The following is a 23,792-nucleotide window of genomic DNA, read 5'->3' as shown; positions in this document are numbered from 1 at the left end:
TATAAGTATAGTAACACATAAATATATATGTATATAAGTATAGTAACACATAAATATATATGTATATACACATAGTAACACATAAATATATATGTATATACACATAACACATAAATATATATGTATATACACATACTAACACATAAATATATATGTATATAAGTATAGTAACACATAAATATATATGTATATACACATAGTAACACATAAATATATATGTATATAAGCATACTGTTTATATGTATAAATGCTGCAATCTTTGCACTACTTACCCCCTTCGCTGAGCTTAGGAGCCTATGTGAGCGCGCTCTCGTGAGCGCAATGTTTCCGAGCAATGCAAACGCAAGCTCGTGTTCGCATTGCTGTTAACTTGTAATATCAGTGCACATTGCGCTAGTATTACACAATGGAGAGCAAATATCACTTTCTTGAAAGCAATATTTAGTGCTCCATTTGGCTCCTAAATGTTTTAAAACCCCCTAATTTTCTGCATAGTTTTGCAGTCCAGGAACATATCCTTTAAAAAGCCTCTTGAGTATGTTTACCTGATATAAAGGAGCTGCTGTACTGATTATGGATATACATTTTCAGGGTACTCTACACATGATGCACTGTTCTCAATATGGTCTGTACTTTTACGATGATCAAGATGGTCTTTAGATGATAGAACAAACCAACCACAATGCATGTTCAGCTTGATGAAGAACATTTATCTTATTAAGCTAAGCTCCACCTTAGCTTACCTGTAGGAAGAGTACAGCATCTGTGGTGTGCAATAACTTGTCTCCATCATGCTGCCTGTCCTGCAGCTGGTCACGTTTCACTTGAAGATCACTAATAATCTGTTCAATGAGGTCTATTGCAGATCTTTCCTTCTGCTCCAGGTGAGCTTTTACGTCTTCCTGCTGTTTTTGGAGTTCCCGGATCGCATCTTTGAAGCTGTGATCCACAGCAGACTTCTGATTGGTTGTGAAATTCTACAATAGGTAAAACAAAGTTAATAGCAGTGAGAGTAACCCAGGAAGAATAGATTTTCTATGAACTGGTATTACCCAATCTAATCAAGGTTTACTGAAAGGGGAGGTTACAAAGAACTTTGAAGAGAGAGTTCAAGATTATTATTATTATTATTCTTTATTTATAAAGAGCCAACAGATTACTCAGCGCTGTCCATGGGTAACAAAGATAAAAGTACAGTACAATATGAGACACCAGACAAAGTTTAACTAACAAATACAGGGGTAATTGGGATCCCTGTTCCAGTGGGAACTTACAATCTAAATGGGTAGGAGGGTGAGAAACAGGAGGTGGGGATTGCAAAGGTGGGAATGATGTTAGTGTGGAGTTAGATGAGGGCAACTATTAGGCAAGTGGAATTCATTAGTTATTGATTTGGTGATAGGCTTCCCTGAACAAGAAGGTCTTTAGGGAGCATTTAAAGGAGGAGAGGTTGGGGAAAAGTCTGACAACTCAAGGAAGTGCGTTCCAGAGGGTTGGTGCCGCACAAGAGAAGTCCTGTAGTCTAGCATGAAAGGAGGAGATGGTAGAAGAGGCACGGAGTAGATTGTTGTTGGATCTTAGGGGATGGGCTGGAGTATATTTGTTGATGAGTGAGGACAGGTAGGGGGTGCTGCATTGGTAAGGGCTTTGTAGGTCAGAGTGAGAATCTTGAATTTAATTCTGCTGTGAATGGGGAGCCAGTGAAGGGACTCATAGAGAGGTACAGCAGATACAGAGCGTCAGGAGAGAGGGATTAGCCTAGCAGAGGCATTTAGGATGGATTGAAGGGGGGAGAGGCGGGAGAGAGGAAGGCCAGTTAGTAGTTTGTTACAGTAGTCAAGCCAGGAAATTACTAGGGAATGGATTAGCTGTTTAGTAGTTTCAGCACTCAGAAAAGGGCGAATTTTTGAGATATTGCCTAGGTGGTTGCGACAGGATGAAGAGAGCGATTGGATGTGGGGTATGAAGGACAGATTAGAGTCAAGTGTAACTCCTAGGCAGCGGACTTGGGGTGATGAGGAGATAGTTGTGTCACCAACAGTGATAGTAAAGTTAGAAACTGGAGTAGAATTAGATGGGGGGATTAGAAGAAGCTCAGTCTTGGACATGTTGATTTTTAGGTGGTGAGAGGTCATCCAGGAAGAAATGCCAGATTAGCAGTCGCTGATGTGGGAAAGGACAGAAGGAGAGAGTGCAGAGGTGGATAGGTAGATTTGAGTATTATCAGCATAGAGGTGATAGTTGAAGCCATAGCTACTGATAAGTTTACCCAGTGAGGAAGTATAAATAGAGAGAGTAGAGGATGCAGAACAGAGCCTTGAGGTACTCCAACAGACAGGGGCAATCGAGAGGAGGAGTCGCCAGCAAATGAGACAGAAAAGGACCTATTAGAGAGATAAGAGTGAATCCAGGAGAGGGCAGTGTCAGAGAGGCCAAGGGAGCTGAGAGTCCATAGGAGGAGGGGATGGTCAACGGTGTCAAAGGCAGCAGATAGGTAAAGTAAGATAAGTATAGAATAGTGGCCATTGTTTTTAGCAGAAAGAAGATCGTTAGTTACCTTGGTGAGGGCAGTCTCAGTTGAGTGTTGGGGACGGAAGCCAGATTGCAGGGGGTCGAGCAATGAGTTGGAGGATAGGAAGTGTGTTAGGCGATCGAAAACTACTTTTTCCAAGACTTTAGAAGCTAGCGGAAGCAGTGATATGGGACGGTAGTTTGCAGGAGAATTGGGGTCGAGGGAGGGTTTTTTGAGGATGGTGGTGACCTTTGCATGTTTAGAGGGAAGATGGGAATGAACCAGTAGTAAGGGATAGGTAAAATATGTGAGTAAGAGCTGGGGTGAGGGTAGAGGACAGAGAAGGTATTAGATGTGAAGGGATAGGGTCAAGGTGTGAGGAAGATATTAGGGAACTCAGCTGGTGTGAAACAGCTGAAAGGAAAACAGGTCGGGCAGTGGCGTCATTCCAGATTATGCCTATTAATAGATAGATAGATAGATAGTAGATATCAGATAGATAGATATATGGATTAATAGATATATTTTTTACAGCACATACAGTTACATATATGAAGAGTAGAAAGAGATATATAGATGATAGATAGATAGATAGATGAGAGATAGATAGATAGATGATAGAGAGAGAGAGATGATAGATAGATATATAGATAGATACAAGATAGATAGATAGATGATAGATGGTAGTTATCAGATAGATCGATAGATAATACATCTTTTTACTGCACACACAGTTGCATATATGAAGAGTAGAAAGAGATAGATATAAGATAAATAGATAGATGATAGAGAGAGAGATGATAGAGAGAGAGATGATAGAGAGAGAGATGATAGATAGATAGATGATAGAGAGAGAGATGATAGATAGATAGATGATAGAGAGAGAGATGATAGATAGATAGATGATAGATAGATAGATAGATAGATAGATGATAGATATATGGATGATAGATATAAATATATAGATGATAGATAGATAAATAATACTTGTTTTTACTGCACATACAGTTAATATATGAAGAGGCATAAGAAAGAGTAATTCTATTCTCTATTTGTCAACCCTGATTATCACAGTTTATGGTGTTTTATTCAGTATTGCAAACTCCAGGGAATAATTCATTTGATCCACTTTTGAACTCAAAATCTGTTTGAGAAATAACTGCTGGTTCCATCCCTATCTGACTACAAAGCAGTTTGTGATGAAGTACTGAGGGGAACTGTAACAAAGCGGAGATCGCGCTGGTAATTTTGTAGGAATACTCAGAAAGACCTGATTGGGATTCCTCAGATGCATAGCTGCCTATATGGGCTTACAATGGAAGAAACCATAATACAACTGAAATATACCGACAGACACAAAGAAGCCGGATAAGATAGGAACCTTTAAACGTATAAAAGGATGAAATACAGTTTAGAAAGCATTTTGCATTAAGTAGGAATGATAGGAAAGGGGTCCTAAGTAGGAATTGCAGCATTTTTGACTTACAAGTATTTTGCAGGAACAGCTCTTTACAGAAAATAAAAATGATACATCAAATAACAGAGGGTGTAGGGACAAGAATATCTTGGATATATTTAAGGCAATGCTGGGGATTAATTATATGGCTAGGTAAATGCACAGTTTACACTTGGCTTTTTCTGTGTTACTATATTAAATTCTAATGAGCATGAGCAGTTGAGACAACTCCTGTTAAGATGATGACAATGAAAGCATTTACCCTGGCAGGTATTTTTATTATTTTGTGGTTGTCCTTTCATCTCGCATTGTAATTGCTGAATACTTAGATATAATGATTATAGAACACACCCATTAAACAAACTATTGAGACTCTAGCCAGTTCTGTTTCTGACACAATCTGCCTGCTGACCCACTTTAACTTCCCTGCTGCTGGGATATTGCTTGTATATAGTCATTATTACCTTCACTAAGAGGACCTGTATATAGTCATTATTACCTTCACTAAGAGGACCTGTATATAGTCATTATTACCTTCACTAAGAGGACCTGTATATAGTCATTATTACCTTCACTAAGAGGACCTGTATATAGTCATTATTACCTTCACTAAGAGGACCTGTATATAGTCATTATTACCTTCACTAAGAGGACCTGTATATAGTCATTATTACCTTCACTAAGAGGACCTGTATATAGTCATTATTACCTTCACTAAGAGGACCTGTATATAGTCATTATTACCTTCACTAAGAGGACTTGTATATAGTCATTATTACCTTCACTAAGAGGACCTGTATATAGTTATTATTACCTTCACTAAGAGGACTTGTATATAGTCATTATTACCTTCACTAAGAGGACCTGTATATAGTTATTATTACCTTCACTAAGAGGACCTGTATATAGTCATTATTACCTTCACTAAGAGGACTTGTATATAGTCATTATTACCTTCACTAAGAGGACCTGTATATAGTCATTATTACCTTCACTAAGAGGACCTGTATATAGTCATTATTACCTTCACTAAGAGGACCTGTATATAGTTATTATTACCTTCACTAAGAGGACCTGTATATAGTCATTATTACCTTCACTAAGAGGACCTGTATATAGTCATTATTACCTTCACTAAGAGGACTTGTATATAGTCATTATTACCTTCACTAAGAGGACCTGTATATAGTCATTATTACCTTCACTAAGAGGACCTGTATATAGTCATTATTACCTTCACTAAGAGGACCTGTATATAGTCATTATTACCTTCACTAAGAGGACCTGTATATAGTTATTATTACCTTCACTAAGAGTGAAGGTAATAATGACTATATACAGGTCCTCTTAGTGAAGGTAATGACTATATACAAGTCCTAAGAGGAGTGCCAAACTGGTTTTACAATGTCCTTTTCTCTAAACTTGTCTGTTTGCAAGTTTGTAGACTGACCTCACTTAGCCCTAGTAAGCCATGTGGAGACATAAGTGACCTTTACCTAAGGTCAGTAATGCAAAGCAAGCTCTGAATGCTGGTACATTTTAAAGACTTTGTCTATGCAGCTTTTTATGGTAATCCAATATACATATATATACTGTTGTTCATACAGTTTTTCTCAATTTCACATGCAAAACTTGGATGCTCTAATTTAGAGCATAATATTTTTGTGTTACTGTCTCAAACTTACTATGTAATTAACTCCAGCAAAAGGATTAAACACATAGGTAAAGTCCCACTGACCAGAGTTTGACAGCTATATACCACTGTCACGCCTAATATTCTCTTCAGCTGTGTCCTTATCAGGGCCTTTAAATGTTTGCAACTCCTGAGTACACCCTTAACCTACTGTACGTGTTCAACACGATTGTGAAGGTTATACATATAGTAAATTTGAGCAAGTATTGCAAATCTGCATGATCAAGCCAATCAGAGCTTATTGTTTTGCATTAGAATATGCCTTTGTTGTTTCTTTAACCCTTGCCTGACAGAAGGGGTTGTGACACAAGAGAGCCAAGGGTTAATTTGGGATACAGAACAATATGATTTAATAAAAATGGGATTTGATGAGTTTTCAGAGGTCTGGTGCATCATGTTTATAGAAAGCTAATTCCAGCTATAAACCCCCTAGAGCAGATTCAGCCACGTCTCACAGAAACAAACCAGAAAATCCAGATTTAGGTGCGTGGAGCACAAGAAGCCGTGGGCCATTCCCACACCAACTGCCACGTGAGTGGGAGGCTGCAACTCTGTGTATTAAGAAGCCTTAATCACTGTAAAATCACTGTAAATAATGCAAATCCATGTCATCACCTGACACCTACTAGCAATTATGTTTCCCAATTAGAGATTTACATTCTTGCTTATTAAGCTGTTCAGGTTAATTGTTTTATTTCCCCAATGGTCATAGCTAATGAGCGTACAAGACTTTCTGCAAATGTACCACTATTATATTAACTTGATTTTTCGCAGTGTCGTTCCGAATGTTACACTGATTTGTGAACGACAGACTCTATGGAAACTGCAGATTACAGAGAAATATAATTAACTTACTAAAAAGGTATAAAAACTTTGAAAAAAGTTTGATGCTGAGAACTTAATTTATAATGAAAAACAGAAACCAAACTTTTAGATTTCTTATGAGTCACGGTTTCATTTGTTAAAGAGTTCAAGAAAAGCTAAACTATTTATTTAATTCCCTAAAACAGTTTTCTTTTCCAGTTCATTTAGATGCTTCTATTTGGTAGAATTATGTTCTCTTCCCTTCTCTCTTTAGCAGTATGTGTGATAATACAGACCTCATAAAAAATAATGCAAAACATCTTTATAAGGGAGCAGATCTGGGTATTCCAGGGGGGCACTGCTGGTCTGGTGCATGGCCTTTAATTGGGTTTAGGGCCTGGATTGGTCAGATTTCTTAAAGGGACATGGTAACAATTATATAAAAGGAAAGCAGATATAAGTTTTATATATATATATTACATCATTTTCTGCTTTCAAAATATGTGTAAGAAGTGATATAAGACAGGATTTCTTTAGGTTTTCGCATAATTTTCAAACGCATGGCTAGTTAAATCTATCAGAAAAACAGATTTTCACATGAGATTCCTAAAAAAAAATTCTTAACGCCACAAAATTCCTTATATTGTTAGAATTGAATCCACTCACAAATAATATTGCAATGCTTTAAAAAAAACGTACACTGTTATACAAAAAAAAATCAAAATGCAAAAATGTCTAAAAAGTCTCATACATGTGGCAAAAAAAATGTCAGTGATTCATTTATGCAGTTTAAACCTTTAGGGGTCGATTCAATCCACTACGGCTGCAGGTTCTCGCAAGAACCTGCACGCCGTATTTAACAAGCAGCGGTTATCAGACTGCTGCTTCCCTAATCTTTCGCCACCTCTAAAGAGATGAAATACAATCTCTGTGGTCTAGTCCAACCGGGGAGATTGACAGCTCCTGACCATGCGTGATTGGCTGTGCGTGGGCAGGGGGCGGGATTGCACGCAAGCGCCAAATAGCGCTCGTGTGCAATACTGAATTCCACCAGGGGAATTCAGCCCACCAGAGGCGAGCTGCAGTGGACAGGGGAGCGTATGTGCGTCCCTGTCCACCTCAGCTTGATAAATCGCCCCCTTACTCTACAGGCGAGAAAGGCTTCACATTTACACTGTTTAATAAGTTGATGCCACAATTAGACAAGGAGAGAATGCTGCTAGATTGCCAGAAAGAGAAAGAAGTGAGAGGGCAAAAGAATAACATAAAAAGAGACAATGAGGAAGAAGAGAGAGAGATTATATATACTGTAAATAGAAATAAAGAATTTTCTGCTGGCTTGTAGCAATAGCTACTACTTTATTTAAGTTTAACCTCTTAATGACATGGATGTACCCTGTAGGATGCGTGCACTTAAGGGGTTCTTAGCCCTGTAATAGTTTGTGTCTCGCTGAAAGTGGCAAGACCCTCATTACAGGAGGCATTTGTAAATAGTATCGTCTCTGGCAGTGAGAGCCACGCTATTTAACCCTTTAGAGTTAAAGCCACAGCCACCATACAGGGTAAGCTGACTTAAGGGGTTAAGCTTCTTACCAGCTGTTCCTCTGCTGCCCCATAGGAAATAGCAGATTAGTGGATTTTATTTAACAAACAAATTGCAAACCCCCATGAACAAATATCAGACAACACTGCGCACATCTGGTCATTTTTTTATTTTGTATTTACTTTTTTATAGCTAAAAACTCTTTTTATAGGCAACTTACAGGGGAAGGGCAGCAGGCAGAATATTTTGGGCTAGATTTATTAACGCCCTACGGCTGCAAGTTCTCGCTTTGCTCGCCGTCACCAGACCGCTGATTCCCTTGCCTCTTCGCCACCTCTAATGTGGTTCTAGTCAGACCGAGAAGATTGACAGCTCCTGCCTGCGCGTGATTGGCTGTGCACGGGCAGGGGGTAGGACTGTACGCGAGTGCAAAATTGCGCTCATGTGCAATGCCGATTACCTGCGGGTATTTTCGCCCCGCCACAGGCGAGCTGAGGCGTACAGGGGCACGTATATGCGCCCCTGTACGCCTCAGCTCGCCTGTGGCGTATATGCGCCCCTGTACGCCTCAGCTCGCCTGTGGCGTATGTGCGCCCCTGTACGCCTCAGCTCGCCTGTGGCGTATGTGCGCCCCTGTACGCCTCAGCTCGCCTGTGGCGTATGTGCGCCCCTGTACGCCTCAGCTCGCCTGTGGCGTATGTGCGCCCCTGTACGCCTCAGCTCGCCTGTGGCGTATGTGCGCCCCTGTACGCCTCAGCTCGCCTGTGGCGTATGTGCGCCCCTGTACGCCTCAGCTCGCCTGTGGCGTATATGCGCCCCTGTACGCCTCAGCTCGCCTGTGGCGTATATGCGCCCCTGTACGCCTCAGCTCGCCTGTGGCGTATATGCGCCCCTGTACGCCTCAGCTCGCCTGTGGCGTATATGCGCCCCTGTACGCCTCAGCTCGCCTGTGGCGTATATGCGCCCCTGTACGCCTCAGCTTTAATAAAGCTAGCCCTTTGAATGAGCTTGCTGTCACTCAGTGAATGATTCTCTGAGCACTGCTTGTTGACTGTTTAGCAAGACCATGGGGTAGATTTTTTAAATGCCGGGCAGACATGATTCGCTGTAGCCCGACATCGCTAAATACCACAGCATACACTGTCGTCATTTAACATTGTACAAGCATTTCTTGTGAAATGCTTGTGCAATGCCGCCCCTGCACATTCCCGGCCGCTAGCAGGGGGTGTCAATCATCCCAATCAGATCGGATCCTGATGATCGCAGTCCACCGCCTAAAAGGTGGCGGACAAATTAAGGAGCAGCGGTCTCATGACTTCAGTTTCCGGTGAGCAGCATCCGCTGGTTATAAATCTACCCCCTATTGTTTAGTGAAAGCTGCAGATGTCAATGCCTCTACCCCAGTTTCTCACTTGTGACTTTAGGGTCTAAGAGCAACGTTTTATCTTTAAAACCTTAAAGGGACAGTAAAATCAAAATGAAACTTATACGGATTGGATAGAGCATAACATTTTAAACAACTTTCCACTTTACTTCCAATTTTGCTTAGTTCTCATGCTATCCTTTGTTAGAAAATTGTCATAGGTGAGCTTGGGAGAGTACACGTGTCTTTAGCCATCTAGCATCATTGTTTACAACAATGTTATATATACGGTAGTTACAAAAACACTGCTGCCGTATAATGCTACAGACATTCTATGACACCAGAGTTTGCAACTATATATAACATTGTTTTAAGCATTTTTGCAAACACGTGCCTGATGGCTAAGGACACGTGCACGCTGCTGAGCTCACTTAGGATAACTCTTTAACAAAGGAAACCAGGAGAACTAAGCAAAATTGATAACAGAAGTGAATTATAAAGTTGTTTAAAATTGTGTGCTCTATCTGAATCATGAGAGATTAAATTTGACTTTACTGTCCCTTTAATCGTGTACCTGCTCCTAAACGAGGTATTGTAGTTTCTCTTCCTAGGCTGCTGCATTAGTGCACTACAGGGTGTCACAGCTTCTTGAAGAGCCTTAAACAATATAAGTCACGTTTATCCGATCAGGAATGTGCCCCCAGCGCAGATTCTCCCTGTGCAAGAGGTTTTCTTCATTTATTTGACTTTCAGTTATCTCAGCAGAAATATTTCTGCTATTCTCAGAGCTACACAAACTGGCTTCTATTTAAAGCAGTAGGTTTGTTAGCAATTATCTAAAGACACCCATAGGGCTAGTTAATATTTCAGCAGTACACTTAACAACTGCTAGTAACAGAATAAATATTTATAGAGCTTAATGGAGATTTTAGTTGTCGCAATAAGTTGTTAAGTTTGCAAATGGGGTTTATGTCCATAGTGGTCCTTGTGTATTTAAGAGACCTAGAACTGGGTAATTGTCTTATTGTACTCACTGACAGTTTTATAGGGTACTGCTACTGTAACATAGAGAAACGTTAAAGATGCCAGGTGAACTGAATATGCAAAGTAATGCATTTGTTTATGTCACGTACACGATACAGAGCAAAGGGAAAGGTAAAAAGGTGAGAAAGGGGAAGTAAATAACAAATAAATAAATAAACATTACATCCCCACTAGACCCCACTACAATCTTGGGGCAAGATTACATATGTGGCGCAGGCTTCAGCGCAGCTGCTGAAACCCACGCCGCCTGTAATTTCTCCTCACACATCGGGGTATCACATATATATGGCGCCGGCAGTGTATACAGTGCCATATGTCTGATAAACTAGCGATGTCCAGAAATGAGCGTAAATGAGCGCCTTAGAAAATAAAAAATGTCAAATCTTCCGTAAAGAAATAACCCGCCTCCCAAAAATAAACCCGACACGTAAAATCCCTATACCCACCATCAAACCCACATCGGAACTAATAATAAAAGTACTAACCCCTAAACCGACAACCCCCCACAACACACAATGCCTAATTAAACTATTAACCCCTAATCCACCATTCACCCACATCGCGATCTACCTAATAAAAGTATTAACCCCTAAATCCGCAAACCCCAACATCGCAAACTACCAAATAAATGTATTAACCCTTAATCCTCCATTCACCCACATCGCAAAGTCCCTATTAAAACTATTAACTCCTAATCCGCCATTAACCCACATCGCAACAAACCTTCTAAATCTATTAACCTCTAATCTGCCAAACCCACACAACGCAATTTTCCTAATAAAACGTATTAACCCCTAATCCTCCAAACCCATACAATCCAATTATCCTAATAAAACTATTAACCCCTAAACCGCCAAACCCACACAACACAATAATCCTAATAAAACTATTAACCCCTAATCCGCCAAACCCTCCCAACGCAATAATCCTAATAAAACTATTAACCCCTAAACCGACAAACCCTCCCAACGCAATAATCCTAATAAAACTATTAACCCCTAAACCACCAAACCCACACAATGCAAATAACTAATTAAATAACTAAGTCCCCTAACCTAACACCCCCTAAATTAACCCCAATTACCTAAATTAAAAAATACTAAATTACAAACAATTAAAATTAAAAAGCTAACATTACTTAAAAATAAAAAAACTAACATTACAGAAAATAATAAACCAAATTTAAAAAAAAAAAATTAAATCTAATCCCTATGAAAATAAAAAAGCCCCCTAATCTATGCTAAACTACCAATAGCCCTTAAAAAGGCCTTTTGTAGGGCCTTGCTCTAAGTTAAACAGCTCTTGTACCTTAAAAAAAGTCCCCCGTCTATCAGTAAAATAACGCCCACCCACCAAACCCCCAAAATCTAAAAACCTAACACTAAAAAATCCTAAACTACCAGGGCGTTAAGCTTTTTTTAAAGGCCCATTAAAACCCTTATCTAACCCCCCCCCCAAAAAAAGCCTAAGTCTAACCTCCAGATAGGTACTCACGGTTCCTGAAGTCCAGCGCTGAAGTCTTCTTCCAAGCGGCGATATCTTCTATCTTCTTCCAGGCCGGCGCGGAGCAGAGGGCGGAACTGAAGACCATTGACCGTGGAACTGAAGACCGGCGATGGCGAAACTGAAGGCCAGCGGCCGCAGAGCCATGGACCGTGGAGATCCTCTTTGTACGATCACCACCGCACACTGAGGATTGAATTCAAGGTACGCGTTTAAATATGGGGTACCTTGAATTCCTATTGGCTGATTTGAGTATTCAAATTCAAATCAGCCAATAAGATGAGAGCTACTGAAATCCTATCGGCTGATTTGAGTAGATCTCCATGCTCCATGGCCCGCCGTCGCCGGTTTTCAGTTCCATGGTCATCGGTCTTCAGTTCTGCCCTCCACTTTGCACCGGCTTGTTCCTGGATGAAGATAGAAGATATCGCCACTTGGAAGAAGACTTCAGCGCCGGACTTCAGGAACTGCGAGTACCTATCTGGGGGTTAGACTTAGGCTTTAATTTTTTTGGAGTTTTTTTTTTTTTTAAGATTAGGGTTTTAATGGGCCTTTGAATAATAGCTGAATGCCCTTTTAAGGACAGTAAAAGAGCCGAATGCCATTTTAAGGGCAATGCCCATACAAATGCCCCTTTAGGGGCAATTGGTAGTTTAGGATTTTTCAGTGTTAGTTTTTTTTATTTTGGGAGTTTGGTGGGTGGGGGGTTTTACTGTTAGACGGTAAGGTAACAGTAAAAGGTAAGGTAAAAGAGCTGTTTAGCTTTGGGCAATGCCCTACAAAAGGCCCTTTAAAGGGCTATTGGTAGTTTAGCATTAGATTAGGGGGTGTTTTTATTTTCATGGGGATTAGGTTTAATTTTTTTATTTTTGATAATTTGGTTTATTATTTTATGTAATGTTATACTTTTTATTTTTTGTAATCATAGATTAATTTAATCTTAATTTTTTTTATTTTTAAGTAATGTTAGCTTTTTTATTTTAATTGTTTGTAACTTAGTACAGGTGGCCCTCGTTTTACAATGGCTCGATTTACACCATTTCAGAATAACAACCTTTTTTTCAGTCATATGACTGCTATTGAAAAGCATTAAGAAGCAGTGCATTTATTAAAATAGCCAGTAGGTGGAGCTGTCCGCTTGTGTTGCAGCAAAGCAAGCTGAAATTAATCAGTTTAACCAGACCTGAGCTATTGAGCAGATTTCAAAGGAATAAGATCTTCCTGTCTATAAATCAGTCCAGATTGGAATGCATAGAAAGAACTGTTTGTAGAAAAATGCAAGTGACGTCTGTGTTGTGTGATTATTTTATTAGGTTTATAATGCTGTTTAGCAAATGTTTTTGTTCATTTAACTTAGTTTAATTATTTATTCTTTGTTGTGTGATTATTTTATTAGGTTTATAATGCTGTTTAGCATTCAAAGTCTTCATTTCAAAGCTTTAAAAATAATGTATTAGGTGTTACTTATGACAATTTTGAGAGGGGCCTGGAACCTATCTACCTCACTTCCCATTGACTTACATTATAAACTGGGTTTCAATTTACAACAGTTTCAATTTACAACTATTCCTTCTGGAACCTAACCCTGGTGTAAACTGAGGGCTACCTGTATTTTAAAATTTAGGTAATTGTGGTTAATTTAGGGGGTTTTAGGTTAGAGGGTGTTAGGTTAGGGGGCTTAGTAATTTAATTAGTTATTTTCGTTGTGTGGGTTTGGCGCTTTAGGGGTTAATAGTTTTATTAGGATTATTGCATTGTGTGGGTTTGGCAGATTAGGGGTTAATAGGTTAATTCAGTTTATTGCGTTGGTGGGGGATGGCGGCTTAGTAATTAATAGTTTTAATAGGTACTTTGCGATATTGGTGAATGGTGTATATGTGATACCAAAACCGCATAAAAAACGGCGTCGCCGGCTTTTGCGGGCGACACCGCATTTGAAATCTTGCCCTTGTCTAGCACATAAATGACAAGGGCAAATTCTATGTGTAGTTTTTGCTAAAAAATACAATTAAACTTTTTAAAGTCTGGTTATCCACTCAAAGCTTCTTTTTGCAGCAGGGGACTACAACTAATTAATTTGAAGAACATCTTGAGCCTCAACGCCATATTAAATGGCCACTCAAAAGACCTGCTGATGCCTGTTGCCAAGAGGGATGCTACTGTGCATGTGTGGAAGAGATTCATCCACGCATAAGTGAAGCTCTTTAAATCATAAATGGTTGGGCCTCTAAAGATCCACAGTGGAACATAAATACATTTACAGAAGTGCTTTACTAATACTTGAAAGTTGGCTACAACTAAAATGAGGTCATGTGCGCACTCAGGTGACATAGCTGCTGATTGGCTGTATTTAGCTTCCCTGCAAAAAATAAGTAGGAGGCTGAGCTTAAGTTTAATAAGTTATTTCTTTATAAACATAAATATGCCTCAAACTAACACACACTGGATGTAATGAACTAAATGTAATTTAACCCTTATAGGTCACTTTAAATGTAGCAGCAGTGATATGGGAATTGTATTCTATTTGTCTGGTAGTCGCAGAGGATACATTGTAGTGACTCACCCTGACCCGATCCTTTTCTTTTTGCCACCTCTCAACTTCATCATCCACGTCAAGGAGTTGCAAGTGAAGTTGTTCCTGTATCTCTGATAACTCTGTCTATAAAAAACAAGAAAATCCAGGTGAGATCTTAATATCGATTTAATATATTTAATTAGCTAACTACCAATTTCTGCTGTAATCAGAGGAACTAGTGACATAGTGACACAATTAGTTTAATGCTCCATTTTTGTATGATTTAAATAAATATGTGTAGCTTGCCCCTGCATTACGGCACTTCCCCCCTAAAGATGGCTGCACATGATTCAATCAGAGGAAGTATCAGCAAATGAATAAATGTGAATGGGAGCATACTACCAGGGGTGCCTGTTGCCATGGGGAAGGGAATGATGCAGTACTGTGATGTGACCAATAGTCTATTTCCCCGCTGTAACAAAACACAATAGTAATGCCTCTGGTGACTCTTCCTTTCATTGGCTGTGTCACTCCAAGCCTTCCCTTCTGATTCAGACAGAGCATGTCATTTTCACCACCATTTTATTTATAAATCAAATTTGCTTTGTATCAATTTTTGAAAAGCACAGCTAGGTAGGCTGAGTACACTTCTGATAGAAAGTAGCTGATTGGTCGCAAAACACTTATATGCCTCTTGTCATTGGCTCACCAGATGCATTCAGCTAGCAACCAGTAAGGTATTGCTGCTCCTGAGACAATTTAGGTTAAATTTTCAACAAAGCATAACAAAGGAACAAATTACTTTGATAATATTAGTAAACTGGAAAGTTGTTTAATGCTCTATCTGAATCATGTTTATTCCTGACTGTAATGTTCCTTTAAATGGTTTAAACATGGAGCATGCATTCCATAACTCTTTTAAAATCACTAAAAACTATTTAGCAGGTACGTTTGCTTAAAGCTGAGTGTCAGGAACTGCAATACAATTAGAGAGACTTATATAGCCCTGAAACTATATGAACACATTTTGCCAATTAGAAGTAAATTGGTTTAATATTTTAAAAGTTAATTCTGAATGATGATTATTTTTTTGAATTATTTAGTGGTTAAGTAGCACAGGAGACCACTTTACTGCTAAACTGAGGACAGGGCGGGTGATACAATAGGGGCAAACTAGGGCCTCTATTTATCAAGCCGTCGACTTTCTTGCATTCGACGGCACTAATACGCTTGCCTAAGTTCGCCTAATATCGCCGCCGCGGCTGACCTGAATACGCTCTCCAAAATGATCAAGAAAGCTGTCAAAAAGCCGTGCACCAAGTACGGAGCGATGAGCAGCGGACTGTTGTTAACTAACATTCATCGATCTCGCTGCTCTTCGGCTTATTCGCAGCTTTCTTGGTACCCTGTCACTAAGCACCCACACTATACTGTTTTACCCCCTAAACTGCCACTCCCAGAGCCCACCGCAACTCTAATAAATGTATTAACCCCTAAACCGCCGCTCCCGGAGACATCTCAGAAGTCTGGAGCTGAAAGAAGATCTCCTCTGCAGTTACGTTCAGAGGAACCCCATAACTGACTAACTATAAATACAGAGCGAGCCCTGTGTTACAAATTACTGTTAGATTTTGGTTACCAATAACAAAAAGGGATATTGGAAATTGGTAACATATATGTTGATTGAAAGTTGCAAATACCAAGTATCTGCATAAGAAGTATATGGATACAATATTGGAAGCATGAGGTTTCTCTGTATGTAGCATATATTACATGGAAATCTAAGAGGAACGTTTCTAGTGCCTATCGTTTTGGTATTTTTGAGTAAAAGGCTATTGTGGAAAACTTTTCTTTCATTTATCCCTATACAAACCAGGGAAATATGGTCTAAGGGACTTTTATAAGCGAGCTGGTTTGGAAAGTAGCAGAGGACCTGAAAATGTCTTGTTGAATTTGAGTTATTCGATCCTGGAACTACACTGGCTCTGTGGTCCTCGGTTCTGTGTTGTGAACTGTGAGATTGGTCTCTATTTAGTCACCAATCAGAAGATCAACTAAGAATAAGATTAAGCTATGTATACTTAAATCTATTGTAAACTGCACTGTGATAGGATAATATTTAATACCTGTATTAATACCGTATAGCCATTCTGAGAAATTATCTTTGCTTGCTAAGAAAACACTGCAGACCTGTTAAGTGTTAATCAAGTATACTTTCTCAGAGTATAGTTAGAAGTATTAGTCTGCAGTTAAGTAATAGAAAAATGGTAAAGTTTGGATGTTGCATGTTTTTGCTTTAAAGATCAGTAAAGAACAAAGCTAAACTAGGAGTTCAAAGGGGGAGTAGTGCCCTCCTGTCCTTTTTTTTTTTTTTTTTTGTATTTTTTCACACCCTGCCACTGCCCGATCGGGGGTGGCAGTGAATAAGTTGACATATTCACAGTAAGGATTACTGCACATTGTCACTAAATACACACTACATTGTGTCATAACACTAGAATCTTTGATTTTTTGCTTTTTTCCTTCCTTTTTTTTTTTTTACACACAATAACACATTTTTTTGGTTTTTCACACACTGCGTGTTGTATTTTGGATTTTTTTTTTCACCCTGCTACAGCCCCTCAGGGGTTGCAGTGAATAAATACACTTACACACACCAAGGAATATTGCATATTCTTAGTTAATTCACAGTACACTGTGGTGAATGGAGAGATACATCTCCCATCAGAAAGGGGCTTCACCTATAATGCCACCCAAGCAAAAGGACAAGAGCGGTAACCCCAAACACATAGATACATCTCAAGATACTCCCCAAGAAACTGGAACCGTGAATTTTTCTTGCAGTGATATGTCAGAATTCGTGGCTGAAATGGCAAAAGTAATGGCACCACACCTAGAGGTAGTTAAACAAGAAATTAAGACGGAGATAGCTAATCTTACAGACGAGATTAGGCAATTCACAGCCAGAATGGACGAGGTGGAGACAAGAGTGTCTGATTTAGAGGATAGGATGAACTCTATCGTTTCTGTATCAGGTACTCAGGATAAGGCCATCACTCAGCTACAAAATCAAATAGAGGACCTTGAAGATAGGTCGAGGCGAAATAATTTGCGAGTGATTGGCCTACCTGAATTATCTGAATTCCGAGACCTGTTACAATTTGTTTCGGTCACCCTACCCCAGGCCCTCTTGATTCCACCCCCCCCCTCCACACCAATTCTGATTGAGAGAGCCCATAGAATTGGAATATTTAGAGAGAATAGCGCCACCTCCAGGCCAAGACCTGTTATTTTTAAGTTTGTCAATTATCAAGACAAAGTTTTATTTTTGAGTTATTATAGGAAGCTTAATGTCCTCAATATTAATTCTCATAGGATTTGGATCTATCAAGATTTTTCTACAGAAACTAGAGCCAAAAGAAAGGAAATGGCCCCTTTTTTTGATAAATTCCTCAAAGCTGAATGTAATGTTAGATTGGTGTACCCCGCAAAACTCCTAATTAGTAAGGCTGGAACCTCTTATGTAGTGAATAGTAGTGAGGACGCTTTGGCTCTATGCAAAAAAATGGATATCTTGTGATCAGGTACAAAATAAGGGGAATTGATCTGTTGTATTTAGTAATAGTTTGTAGAAAGGAGTTGATTATTATGTATTGGAATATGAATCGTGTTATTTTGTTGGAAAGGCTTTTATTTTTATTTATTTATTTATTTATTTATTTATTATTATTTTCCTCCCTGGCTCTCCCCTCCCCCCTTACCTGCTTCCTCGGTATTCAGGCTCCCTTAGTAATTTATGTTTCTTTTTTTTATGTTTTTTTTTAGAATGGGACGTGCAGTTGAATCTTTCCTTCGGGGTATATGTTAGATAATCTTAGTTTGGTATCTTGGAATGTAGGGGGCATAAACTCCACAATAAAAAGGAAGGCGATAATTAAACACTTGGCGAAACTTAAACCAAATATTGCCTTCCTCCAAGAGACACACTTAAAAGATTCAGAAACTTTGAAATTGCAGACTAACTGGGTAGGAGAGGTGATTGCCTCCCCTTTTAAATCCTGTAAAAGAGGAGTTGCTATCCTCTTTAATAAAAATTGGGAATACAAAATAGAATCAATCAAATGAGACGTGGAAGGTCGGTTTTTAATTGTTGAAATTACTGTTAATAAAAGTCGTTATGTACTATGCAACATTTATGGTCCCAATAAAGTGGACAGGGTATTCTGGGATAAGATGTTATTATATCTCCATAAATTTGTTGGGCAACAACTTATAGTGGCGGGAGATTTTAACTTGGTAGCGGATCCCATTTTAGATAGAGATAAGGAAGTATTTAGCTTTCCGCGGGATAGGAAGACCCGTATCCTCCAGAAATTTTGTTCGCAATTAGGTTTAATAGACGTTTGGCGCAACCAAAACCCAGATGTAAGAGCATTTACATGTCTATCCAAGGGGCATCACTCCTTATCAAGGATAGACTTCTTTTTGGTTGCAGATAAAATGATTGGCTGGGATTGGAATGCAGATATCGGAGATATAACGATCTCAGATCATGCTACAATTACATTACTGCTTAATATAATAACTAGACAAACTGCCTCTAATCAAACGTTTTTTTTCCCTAAATATTTAGTAAACTATGGGAATTTTCAGAATTGGTTGAGTAATCAATGGCGTGAATATGAAACAATTTTGGGACAAGATTAAGACACCTAAAATCTCGCCAGAAATCTTAGTAGAAATTAACAAGCCAATCGAAGACCAAGAAGTCTATGCAGCAATTAAAGCAGAAAAAACTAATAAAGCTGCAGGCCCAGACTGTCTCCCTATTGAATTTTATAGGATACTTCAGTCACAGATTGTCTCTAGTCTTACGAAATTATTTAATTATTATTTTATTGAGAATAATAAGTGTTCAACATATTTCGCTGCTGCGGTGGTCTCTTTGATTCCATAAAAAAATAAAGATTTGGAGTTACCAGAATCTTACATACCTATATCGGTCCTCAATACGGATTACAAACTTTTAACATCTATCCTAGCGAAAAGATTAAAACCTCATTTAGGAACAATAGTTCATGAAAATCAGTCAGGGTTTATGGCTGGGAGAAATCCTACTAAAAACACTCGTAAGATCATGACACTGCTTGATTTTTTTTGGAATAAATTCAGAACATCAAGGCAGAATAATGTACCTGATTTAGCGTTATTAACGGTCGACGCGGAGAAGGCGTTCAATTGCATCTCTTGGCGGCATTTATTTTTCTCACTAGAGCAATTTGGTTTGTCGGGGCATATCTTAGTATTTACGCGATTGATATATAGCTCTCCAATATCTTCATTATTAATTAACGGGGAAATCTCACAACATTTATTACTACAACGGGGCACCCGGCAGGGATGCCCCTTATCACCATTATTATTTAATATATCCCTAGAACCTTTTGCAATTTTACTTCGTCAACAACTAAAGGGGATCTGTATTGGAGATCAAAAACTTGTTTTGCTAATGTATGCAGATGATATAATCTTGTGTTTGAGTGATATTGCTCGAAGTCTTTCTCTTTTATTAGAATCAACAGAATTGTTCGGTGCAATCTCGGGATACAAAATTAATCTCACTAAATCCGAATTGTTATGGATCAATAGGAAAAAACAGAAAATTGAATATCCATTTTCTGAGACTACGCAAATTACGTATCTTGGTATCAGATTAAGTGTGAACCCAGAAGAATGGTATAAACTTAATTTCACTAAGTGCTTTCTAGAGTGCAGGGAAAGAATGGAAGGATGGAAAAATCTGCCCATCTCTCTGTTAGCTAGAGCTACACTTATAAAATCTATCCTTTTCCCTAAAGTGTTTTATTTTATCCAGAATATTCCGATTCCAATTAAGAAAATAGATATAAATAAATTTAATAGGGCATGTTCCATATTACTTTGGAAAGGAGCTAGAGCTCGTATTTCTGTGGCACGGCTTACGTGCAGTAGAGATGCGGCAGGTCTATCCCTTCCAAATATACAATTTTACAGTCTAGCAGCGCGGGTAAAGGTGGCAGTTGATTGGTTAACTGAACAAAACCAGGTATCTGAGGTTGCATGGGAGACCGCTTTCGTAACCCCGTTTCGACTGGATGCTATTTTACACTGCCCTATGACTGCACTTCCTTCTTCCCTGTTTTCATTGATAACATTTAGAAACATTATCTGCGCATGGCAAAAATTCTGTGTACTGTTAGGATGTTCTCCATATATATCAAAATATTTGCCCATTACAGGGAATCCAAATTTTGTCCCAGGTCTGTCTGTAGAGGTTTTCAGGATATGGTCCTTAAGGTAGGAAAATTCTGGTTGGCTGATGGAATCAGCCAATCAGATTCAAGTTCAATCAGATTCAAGTTCAATCAGATTCAAGTCCAATCAGATTGAGTGCGCATTCTATTGGCTGTTCCGATCAGCCAATAGAATGCGAGCTCAATCTGATTGGCTGATCCAATCAGCCAATCGGATTGAACTTGAATCTGATTGGCTGATTCCATCAGCCAATCAGAATTTTCCTACCTTAATTCCGATTGGTTGATAGAATCCTATCAGCCAATCGGAATTCGAGGGATGCCATCTTGGATGACGTCCCTTAAAGGAGCCTTCATTCCTCGGTAGTCCGTCGGGCCAGCAGGATGTTCCGCGTCGGAGGTCTGCAAGATGGATCCTGAAGAAAGAAGAATGAAGACCCCGCTTGGAAGATGACATCGCCCAGATGGAAGACGTCTTCAGCGCCACTTGGAGGATCACTTCATCGGATGGAAGATTTCTTCAGCGCCCCTTGGAGGATCACTTCTGCCACTTCGGATCTCCTCTTCAGTTCCATCGGTGGCTCGGCTGAGTGAAGACGACTCAAGGTAGGATGATCTTCAGGGGGGTAGTGTTAGTTTTTTTTAAGGGGGGTTTGGGTTAGATTAGGGGTATGTGGGTGGTGGGTTTTAATGTTGGGGGGGTTGTATTTTTCTTTTACAGGCAAAAGAGCAGTTTTCTTTGGGGCATGCCCCGCAAAAGGCCCTTTTGAGGGCTGGTAAGGTAAAAGAGCTTTGAACTTTTTAAATTTAGAATAGGGTAGGGCATTTTTTTATTTTGGGGGTCTTTGTTATTTTATTAGGGGGCTTAGAGTAAGTGTAATTAGTTTAAAATTGTTGTAATATTTTTCTAATGTTTGTAAATATTTTTTTATTTTTTGTAACTTAGTTCTTTTTTATTTTTGTACTTTAGTTAGTTTATTTAATTGTATTTATTTGTAGGTATTGTATTTAATTAATTTATTGATAGTGTAGTGTTAGGTTTAATTGTAGATAATTGTAGGTATTTTATTTAATTAATTTATTGCTAGTGTAGTGTTAGGTTTAATTGTAACTTAGGTTAGGATTTATTTTACAGGTAATTTTGTAGTTATTTTAACTAGGTAGCTATTAAATAGTTATTAACTATTTAATAGCTATTGTACCTGGTTAAAATAAATACAAAGTTGCCTGTAAAATAAATATTAATCCTAAAATAGCTACAATATAATTATAATTTATATTGTAGCTATATTAGGGTTTATTTTACAGGTAAGTATTTAGCTTTAAATAGGAATAAGTTATTTAATAACAGTTAATTTATTTCGTTAGATTTAAATTATATTTAACTTAGGGGGGTGTTAGTGTTAGACTTAGCTTTAGGGGTTAATAAATTTAATAGAGTAGCAGTGAGGTCCGGTCGGCATATTAGGGGTTAATACTTGAATTTAGGTGTCGGCGATGTTAGGGAGGGCAGATTATGGGTTAATACTATTTATTATAGGGTTATTGAGGTGGGAGTGAGGCGGATTAGGGGTTAATAACTTTATTATAGTAGCGGTGAGGTCCGGTCGGCAGATTAGGGGTTAATAATTGTAGGTAGGTGGCGGCGACGTTGGGGGTGGCAGATTAAGGGTTAATAAATATAATATAGGGGTCGGTGGTGTTAGGGGCAGCAGATTAGGGGTACATAGGGATAACGTAGGTGGCGGCGATGTGCGGTCGGCAGATTAGGGGTTAAAATTTTTTTAATAGAGTGGCAGCGATGTCGGGGGGCCTCGGTTTAGGGGTACATAGGTAGTTTATGGGTGTTAGTGTACTTTAGAGCACAGTAGTTAAGAGCTTTATGAACCAGCGTTTGCCCAGAAAGCTCTTAACTCCTGACTTTTTTCTGCGGCTGGAGTTTTGTCGTTAGATTTCTAATGCTCACTTCAGCCACGACTCTAAATACCAGCGTTAGAAAGATCCCATTGAAAAGATAGGATACGCAAATGGCGTAGGGGGATCTGCGGTATGGAAAAGTCACGGCTGGAAAGTGAGCGTTAGACCCTTTCCTGACTGACTCTAAATACCAGTGGGCGGCCAAAACCATCGTTAGGAGCCTGTAACGCTGGTTTTGACAGCTAACGCCAAACTCTAAATCTAACAGTTCCCAAGTGCTGAAATGGAATAATAAAGGCTAAGTTTATTTAACAATTTTCCTATCATTTTTTGGTGCTGTGGAAATCAGTTGTCTACAAACTCTAAATCTAGGCGTCAGTGATTCATTAGCAACTGTGTTATAACTCTGGTTCTGCTATGAATCACGGAGACCTCACTCTAGGATTATATTACATGCTGCCTGTCTGACTGAGCCCACTCAGGAACTGAACTGTTACAAGCGAATCAGTTCAGTCTGGTGAACCGATTCATACAGTTCAGTAAAAAGAACCATTTAAATGAACGATTCGTTCATGAACCGGACATCACTACTTTGGGGCTTGGTTAGGAGTCTGAAAATCAGAGCAATGGTATTTAAAAATAAGCAAAAATATACATTAAAAAAAAACAAAATCTCTATGGGCTATATAAATAGATTATCTACAAAACATTTATGCAAAGAAAAAATGAGTGTATAATGTCCCTTTAACAGTTAAGATAGCATTTGATGTGATAACAGAAATCTATTCTCTCTATAATTATAACTACAATAGTTATCTACAGCTGCTAGAATGTTTGGTTAAGAAACAGGGGTGGGTGGCAAAATGTGTCTTTGCCTGTGTAGCCGAAAATCCAAGTGCCGGCCCTGACTGGAGATCACACTTTCTAGTCCCATTTAAGGAAGTTAGTTTATATTTTTCATTGAATAGTATCTAAGTTTAGTGGGAAATAAACTAAACATATAAAGAGAATTGTAGCTTATTGTGTGCTCATAGATTAACACCATTTGCAGTGATTCTTTACATTAAAAGTTCTTTATCCTGTATCTATGATAAACTAACAATCTTTTCATTGTGATGTCATTAATCATAAACATTTGACTTTTACTTG

At 38.8% G+C, this 23,792-nt stretch overlaps 1 protein-coding gene across 2 annotated transcripts in view; it reads right to left on the bottom strand.

The window, feature by feature from the left end:
* Positions 1–23,792, bottom strand: part of TRIM29 (tripartite motif containing 29) — a 104,571-nt gene that overhangs the window by 53,166 nt on the left and 27,613 nt on the right. For both annotated transcript variants that reach the window (XM_053689819.1, XM_053689820.1), the window contains exons 2-3: positions 14,482–14,577; positions 744–977 (exon numbers count right to left, since the gene is read on the bottom strand). In XM_053689819.1, coding sequence (XP_053545794.1) covers positions 744–977; positions 14,482–14,577 — 330 coding nt within the window. The remainder of the gene's footprint in view (positions 1–743; positions 978–14,481; positions 14,578–23,792) is intronic.

Source organism: Bombina bombina, chromosome 8 (genome assembly GCF_027579735.1).
Source record: "Bombina bombina isolate aBomBom1 chromosome 8, aBomBom1.pri, whole genome shotgun sequence".
In the NCBI taxonomy this organism is placed as follows: Eukaryota; Metazoa; Chordata; class Amphibia; order Anura; family Bombinatoridae; genus Bombina; species Bombina bombina.
The sequence above is the reverse complement of the archived record's forward strand: the minus strand, read 5'-3'. Positions and strand labels throughout refer to the sequence as shown.